This window comes from Gadus chalcogrammus, chromosome 15 (genome assembly GCF_026213295.1).
Source record: "Gadus chalcogrammus isolate NIFS_2021 chromosome 15, NIFS_Gcha_1.0, whole genome shotgun sequence".
In the NCBI taxonomy this organism is placed as follows: domain Eukaryota; kingdom Metazoa; phylum Chordata; class Actinopteri; order Gadiformes; family Gadidae; genus Gadus; species Gadus chalcogrammus.
In genome coordinates this window covers 4,603,760-4,612,414 of record NC_079426.1, presented here as the reverse complement: position 1 = coordinate 4,612,414, position 8,655 = coordinate 4,603,760, and the positions used below count along the sequence as shown (strand labels likewise).

General features: G+C 43.2%; 1 protein-coding gene across 2 annotated transcripts in view; it reads left to right on the top strand.

Annotated features, from left to right (window-relative positions):
• Nucleotides 1-3,464: 3,464 nt before the first annotated feature.
• The window catches only part of micu1 (mitochondrial calcium uptake 1), a 33,011-nt gene continuing 27,820 nt past the window's right edge, over nucleotides 3,465-8,655 (top strand). Inside the window, exons 1-3 of one of the 2 annotated variants that reach the window (XM_056609157.1) lie at nucleotides 3,465-3,633; nucleotides 6,002-6,166; nucleotides 7,138-7,354. In XM_056609157.1, coding sequence (XP_056465132.1) covers nucleotides 6,003-6,166; nucleotides 7,138-7,354 — 381 coding nt within the window. In that variant the 5' untranslated portion in view covers nucleotides 3,465-3,633; nucleotide 6,002. The remainder of the gene's footprint in view (nucleotides 3,634-6,001; nucleotides 6,167-7,137; nucleotides 7,355-8,655) is intronic. The other variant, XM_056609156.1, reaches the window with a different exon arrangement.

Genomic DNA, 8,655 nt, shown 5'->3' with positions numbered 1-8,655 from the left:
AATCTAATGTGTTGATCCTCAGTAACTTTGAAAGGGTGTATTCTGCCTTCTGAAATGTGCATCCACTTAAAAGGCTTTCAAAAAAAATGGCAGAAATTAGAAGCAGCAGCAGCAGAGGGCATAATGTTTCTCATGAATAAAATATAGTGCCACGGATGTAAGCATAGTGATATAGGGCATATGGAGGATGTTTTTTCCAGTCTCCAACTGTGAGAGGGATGTTACCAAAAGTTATTTTGCAGTCAAATAAGTCCCAGAAGGGTGTGAGTGACTGCCACACCTGCAACACATGTAGGTCAAAGGTGAATAGTAAACAACTCAACGGTTTTATTGCAGAAGGTTGACGAAGATATTTTGTACAGCGAATAGATATGTTTTGCATATGTTTACATTCATAAGCATGCCTCAGTTTAGATTTTCCGATATTATCTTTCTCAGGGACCCCATTGCCTAGGACTTCCTTGCACCTCAACTCACCATCGGCATCTCCGGTTCAGGTGCAGTGCAGCACACTGCGTGGGTGGGCAATGTCATTTAAATGCTAATTTCTCCCTTATTTTGTATGGACAATGACCCGACGTGGTCTCTGTGGGCTGAACAGATTTTACAGAGAAAGTGTGTCATGTTATGGCTAGCGGGCGGGGAATTCCCCTATGGCTTTGAACACACTCGTGTGGGCACTGTTTTTGCTCCATTGTCTTAGCTCCTATCAGAAGATGGAAAAAACTAGTTAGAAGTTCCATTATGAAATGGGATTCGTGCCAGGTATAACAGGATATATCGGTGGTTTGTTGCCTAACTTTATTGACTAGGCCTACAAGTCGCCCCATTGAGCTATAAAAAGACTGGCTAGCTAGCTCACACCTGTTTCCTTAACTATGTCTATATTCATTAGGGTGACTTAGGTGTATCTCTACTTTGTACAACAACTTGTTGTAATAGGGTTATAGCATGTCTGATTGCGTGTTTGTGTTTCTGTGGGTGTGCGTCTGTCTGTGTAGTCAAGGAACAAGCTAAGACACGGCATTTAAATTACATTCAAATATGACTGAGCCCATATCAAAGAGTAAAATAAAGGCCGCACCCAAACCATCCCTCACTCTGCTGTTGAGATGAGGTGATTCCCATTCTGCACACAAATATGATCCAGCCGAATAAACTACTTTGGTTAGAGTTGTGTGTGCATATATGCATGTATATAAAGGCCCTCATACACACACACACACACACACACACACACACACACACACACACACACACACACACACACACACACACACACACACACACACACACACACACACACACATAAACACAGTCACACACATACACACAGTCACACAGTCATACATTCACATACATACTGATATGAAATGCAGGAATTTTGTCTGTCAAGTAAACATACTTCTTCATATGCAAGGTCAGGGCTTCACCGGTGCCACGTGTCATCATTAAACTCAGCTACTGCCAATCTATCACATTTCACTGCAGCTTCCCCACCCCCACATATACAGCCTCAACACTTATATAGCTGTTCATGCAAATGCCACTCCCTGCTGTAAAACCAGCAGGCCAGCATATCTCCCATATGAATTTACAAATGTTTGCTTAATGAAGCAATCCAGGCCGAGATAGGCCGACTTGAAAAGATTTACGTATAGTCCAGAGAAGTAGAGAAGTAATGGCATAGTGGTGTATATACTGGTACCATGCGAGGTGAAGCAAGACTTATCTTATCTCACTTACCCACCTTTCACAACGGCAAGGCGGTGCCCGCGGCTTCGCAACCTGTTTACAAAGGAAGTCTCTTAGTGTTAACACATTCAGCAGCACTAGTTCAACCCAACCGCTCCATGCGACAAGCCTAACCAGTTCTCGTTGCTCGCTTACTAACAAGCCTTGCCTATGAGGCTCCGCAGTGGTGGAACACCAAGTAGAACTAAGGAATGTACTGTTAGAGTCAGAGTAAATCGCTAGGGCCAGAAGGCAGGGTTATTCTATGTCCTGCATGAGGTCAGAAAGTTCACTCCATTGTCAGTTGCACTGACAATGGCTCAACATTGAACACCATGGCTGGTGTTTTAATATGTGTATATTTTATCTGTTGTTACTTTATTTATTCCTATTTCCGCCCTTATTTGGGATAATGTGTAATCGTTTTGCTCATGTATTCTATGCATTTGTTGCTTGCCATGTCAGAAAGCATTCCACTGTTTAGAATGACCCAAATAAAAACGTAATTACACATTACTTTCCTCTACTTTATGCCTGATTTCCATTCTAGGATTAATTAAGTACTATTTTATCTTATCTTCAATTATTGGAGGGTAACGAGTTAACGGAGGGAAACAAGTTGGTAAAAGATGGTTAAAATTACTTAACCAAATCATGTAATTATAATTATAAAATGTATTATGATGAAGATAAAGCATGGAGTTGGATAGAAGAAGCGAGGATAAAATTAGGTCAAAAAGCTCACGAAAAAATACGCCTTTTTTTTTGGCAATATGTCACTTGACAGCAGTTAGAAACACAGCAGTACAAACAAAAAACACAAAAAATTATTGATTCGGTTTTATGAAACAGTTATTGATTTAGACCAAGTCTCAAAATAAAGAGGTCAAAGTTCCCTTTATAAGTACATTAAATCATAAATGTACTTATCACACATTCTCAGCCGATAACCAGTTTCTCTGTTTTAATACATTTCCATCCAAAAATCAATATGCATCTTTGCATTTATCCACTAACAAGCTGCCACAAGTATTCCACCAATGAGTAGTGAAGTTAAAAAGTAATTCTTGTCAGTACATTTTAAGAAGCAAATGCCAATCTATATGTTGTAAGTAATACTGTCATTTCAAGAGATGCTGCAGGAAACAAATACAGATGGTTATTCATAACATGATTTTACTCACTGGCATTCCCTGTTGACTAATTACACATCACATAATTCACTGTCCATAACTGTCCACTGTATTCATCATAAATTCACCACAGGGAGCGCACTACCAACAGATTAACAAGTCTGAGCAATAAAAATCGGTGCAGTTTAAAATGAAATTAAATATTCTTACCAAATCAACACAGATATACCAAATCTTTGAAGACAATGCTAATACAAATACATACAATTGAATGATTTAAAGGCATGTTAGGAATGGGTGAGAGTATATGACTTATGGGCGTGGATGAAAAAAGACTAGAGATAAAGAATAAAGCCAAATAATGATGATAGGCCCAATGGTGAAATCAAAGTGAGGCCGCTGTTACTGTTAGAATCACCATCACTTGACTGTCCCTCATACTTATTGTAGCTCTGTTTGGGCTTTAATGATTGTGAGAACACAAGCAATCTTGACCGCCTAACTTTTAACACATAATTAATAAAATGCATTTAAATGTTCACTTGTTATAAATAATATGCATGTGCTTATAGTGTGCCAGTCCCACTGCCTATGGCCACACCCAACCAAGGCACTTTATGCAGAAAGGGGCGTTTTCAGGGGGCGGGGCTTATTCTGTAACACGGAACTGTTGTTTTGGACTCGTCGTTGAAGTGCGAAAAGAAGAAAACGCATCTTCTGTCACTTCGAAGAAACTCTATATTTGGTTTAACCTATTGTCATAAACGTGAGTAACCCACGCCATGCGTATATTCGACTGCTCATGCGATTTTATGATGCACGAAATGACCTCTTCTCTTCTCACAGTTATCACGGAGTGGTTGCTTCGCTTGCTAGCAGGCTAACATCTGCGATGGTCTTAAATATCTGTATGACATGTCCTGCCAGGCATGTAATGCTCTTAATTTACCTAAAGCGAGGCAGACACCCGAGTCAACCACATACAATATATGTGTTAGAATACTGTGCATGTATAGGTCCATCATACTGCAGCGTGTGCTGATGTGTTACCATGTCGGTCCTCAATCAATATCACGATACACTTCTGCGTTTTTCATGAGAGTGAGTCCTGGCTTTGGCATCTCTCACATTGTTATTGTGAACACTTGGTAGAAGCATACGATATCCGGTGGGGACATACAAGGCATATTTTGCAATGTAGTGTGTTGCAGGAGTGTGTGTCTCTATCTGTTGTCAGCCCAGCAGATGTTGGGGGGGGGGGGGACATGTTGGTATCCCCCTAGTCTATTGCATACAGTCGTCAAACTTCTAGTTTAAGTTGTATGCAAAGTTTGTTTAGGACTGCATGTCCCGAATGTCAGATATTTCCGCAGGTTTCTTTATGTATCACTCAACGCCTACTACAAACCCCTCACGTACCAGCTTAATGCTACCAGTTACGTTTTCATATGAATGAGGATTACTACAGATTAAAAAGCTCCCCCTCCATCTAGAATGTGTTATGGTTGTTGTATTATTATTGGAGGCTGCATGATAGTGTATTATTACTGTGTCTGCGGTTTGACTCCCAGGTGACATGTCTTGTGGTTATTATTGGTGGCAGGATGATAGAGTTAGGCTGGGTGTCTGACTTCCATCAGACGTTATGGGTTCAAACAAAAATGGTTCCTGTCTATTTGTAGGCTGTTGGAAAAATGCCTGACCCCATACTCACTATTCCATGTATCAGAGAATTCAAAGCCTTCGAATAAAACCATATGATAATTGACTTGCAAACTTTAGGTTAAGCTTTCTGGTTAAGATGTCTGCAGTGGCTACCTGTCTTATGAATGATCTCTCCTAATTAAAAGCTAATCATGTGAAGTTGCTCTTGAGAATTTGGGATTGTAGCCTGACCAATGACCATTATAGATAATGGTGTTGAACCTATAGGTTGACATGTGGCTTTTCATTGTGGATATCCATTACATTTCCCAAACTCCATGGACTCCGTGTTGAAACGTTTTGGTGGGCTGATGGGCAAAAATTTGTGCTTTCAGTTGAAAACAACACCAGAAATGATTTTCCCTGGAACAGACAGTTGAAATCCCCCATCAGCTGGAAATGAATGGGTTCAGTACAAAGCTTGCTAGAAGATAATGAATCCCACTCTCTAGACATGTTTCTGAACCCCAGTTGGTATACTCCATGCAATAGAGCTGTCTCCGCGCAATAGTGTAGGATGCATTGTGTTGTATCGATTATACATATCCTAATAATTTATTTTGTTTCGGTTGTGCACATTGATTTTATGCTGCACAGAGCGAAGCCTTCCAAACTGACTGACACCTCCGTTAAACGAGAGAGATTTGATGGTTATGTTGCCAAACTTGCTCCTGAAACACCCCTTATCGTTAAATGTTGTAGACAGAAATGCCGACACTGTAAATGTCAGATGTAGAACTGTTTCGATTTCTAGCTTGAACGCCTGAAGAAAGTTCCTAGTGATTTCAGTCCATTCGGTTGATGTCAAAACTTCAGTTAGAGGCCTCGGTCTGTGACTTTGGAAAGATTGAAAGAAGGGAGCGCGTATTCAAGCACGTTCAGTCCCATACTCAGGAGACCTCCTTAGTCCCCTTTGCCACGGAACACTGAATGTTCCCAATTAGCAATGTTGTTTTTGCATGTTTATCTTGCTGATTAAATTGGGGAAGACTCTCCTAATAGCCACATGTAATATTGATGGGTAATACAAGGTTACTCCATCATTCTTTTTTTTTGTGAGAATGATGGAGCTCCTCTTTCTCTAAGTCTGGAAATCAACAGACTATGAGGGCAGCAGCCCACTTATTTCCTAATCACTCGGTTGTGGCACTAATGAATTACATCACTGTCTTTATAAGAATTCAAGTTTTGGTGGCAGGGCACACGTTTGGTGAATTTAAATACGATTTATGTTGGGTTATTTCTAGTGTCTCCAGTGGGAAAGGCAGATCTCCAGAAAAAATTAAATAGTTTGGCTCCTTTACAGCAGAACCACCCGTGCTAGAGTTTAGTTCTAACAGTCTAACAAAATGTTGAACATTGTTGCAGCATGCACCTACCCCTTATCTTGACTGATGCTCGGTTTCCATGGGCTGTCACTCTACTCACAGGATGTTCCGCTTGCGGGCGCTTTCGGCGGCCTCTGTGGGCCTGGCCCTGATGTCTCGGCGCTACCACAGTGGGCCGGTGCGGACCCAGGGCCGACGGAGGCTGATACTGGCAGCCCTGGCTGGGGTCACAGGGATATCGGCCAGCACAGGACTGCTCTGGACAAGGTATGAAGGCACCCGATTCGGCTCCTTTCACTAGCAATTAGGGGGAGACGGATGGTTGTTCACATTTTCTTCCAATGCGCACACACTTACACACTGAAACACACACACACACACACACACACACACACACACACACACACACACACACACACACACACACACACACACACACACACACACACACACACACACACACACACACACACACAAATACACACACATCCATACACACATCCATACACACATCCATACACATACACACAAGACTCACTTCCTGTCCTACTTTGAAATTCACAAACCTTTATTTGCTGTCCGCTACATTGGGGTTGGTCATGAAATGCTGAGCCACTGCCCCTATGCAGCGTTGCTTTGTGATGATCCACACTATCACAGCGGAGTCGCGTGTTAATTTAACTTGCACTCACTGCACAAATGGTGTCAGGATGAGGTGAGAGTTCTTCAAAGACGCAGTGACGGTGTTTACAGGGCGCTGTGCGATGGATGGCACCTCCTGGACGTCTTGAGGCTGCTGAGGAGAGAACGCTCCCTGCCTCGTGTTCCCTCAGTGTCTCGTAAAACTGAATTATACGGCCTCAAACCTGCAATCTCCGAGAAGTCATCTTAATTCTTATAACGGCAATTTTCAGTCCGGACAGTTGGCCCGAGGTAGATGCCCAAACGTACAACATGACACAGCAGAAAAGAAAAACACAGCGCTCCTTTACTGTCGTTCCATTTGCTCTTCTTCCCCTCCAACCTCATCATCGCTTTTTATCACTCTCTCTCTACTCCCTCTTCTCAGCGAGGCATCCAGGCTTTTACACACTTTTACTCCCCCCTTACGGCTCTGGGGCCAAACAGAGAAATGTATATCCCCATGTACCCATTAACCTCTTCGGTCCCCGTGGACACGGGACACCCTGTGGTCAGCGTAAGTGACACCCAGCGTCTCTGTGGTCTTGACACCCAAGGGCGTACGCGGACGCCGGCCCGTCGGTCCGTCACGCCGAGGGGGCGGAGCCCGAGGCCGAGGAGTTCCCCAAGGACGCCGAATCGGACGTGGAGTCGGACAAGTCCGTGGAGGCCACCAGTGGAGAGGAGGAGGAGGGAGGGGAGGAGGAGGAGGAGGGCGGCGCTGGCGGCGAGGGGAAGAAAAAGAAGATCCGCTCTGGATTCCGCGACCGCAAGGTAATCAATAGGCAATCAACATGAGGCGGTTCCGTCGTCTGCTGTTTAATTTATCTCCACAATGTATTTTATCGTTTTTTTTCATAACTAGCCTTAATCTATGGCCAATAAACTTGCGGGGATTAAGCTGTATGTGACCACTAGCGGTGAGGTGGTGGTCACAAGTCACATACCCCCCCCCCCCTTACCCCTCCCTGTCCAATGCCTACCTGGCCTGTACTAGCCTGTACTGGCCTATACTGGCCTGTACTGGCCTATACTGGCCTGTACTGGCCTGTAACGGCCTTTAATGGCTGGTATTGTTCGGTTTTGGCGCGTCCGAGAGAGTGTTATGCTTCCCTGACACTTTTAGGCTAACAACACGTCGTGGGTTGATGTGTAGGGCTCCGTGTTGCCAGTAGTTGTTGTTGATGCCGTGCCAAAGAGAGAGTTAAGCTTTTAGAAAGCCTATAGATAACACCACGGTGTGTGTAGATGTGTGGAGGTCCGTACTGCCAGCGGTAGGTGTTAATGTCGCGTCAAAGAGAGGGTTAAGCTAGTAGGACACTTAGAGTAAAATGGCATGGTGTGTGTTGCATTTCATATACAGCATTGCTTATTATAACGCCCCTTCACAACGACCCCCATCTTAGAATTCTTGGTCCAAAATACTTTTTTGTATAAAAGTGTTCTCTCTAGAGACACGGCTTGTACGTTCTTGGCTACTATAGAGACATGGCGGTGCATATATCTCCCTACGTAGATATAAAGGGCTCATTCTTAGGTAACGAAAACGCAATTTATTTTCTTTTATGGGATTTTAGATTAATTAAAATATACTTATGAATATAATATTCCCTTTCTGCCAAGTCCGTTCCGCTAGATTCCACCCTTTTTTTATACACAACGGCACCTTAAGTAAAGATTTGCAAACAATATCCGCTGTGAAATTGCTCTCTAATCTACTTTCATATGTGCCACCTGCTAACATTTGTACCACAGTTTTAATTAGCCTGTGACGATGGATTGGCGTGTGTCTCTGATGGCACGTTACTTTAACAGCAAGAGGGCTAGAGAAAGTCACGAGATGTTACAATAGGCCCCCATGTTTCAAACCAGACCTTGAATGCCATGGCAGCCTTATGCGCCTAGATTTACAAAAAGAGCCGTTGGAGAATTGAGCAGATGAATAGAGCAATCAACTTGGCGGCTACAGCAGTCACCTGCCAGAAATTGTATTGATATTTGAAAGCATGTTTGCCCTTATGTGGCAAATCCAAGTTGAGGTAAGGTAGGTACTTGTCTTGGTGGATATAGGTCTG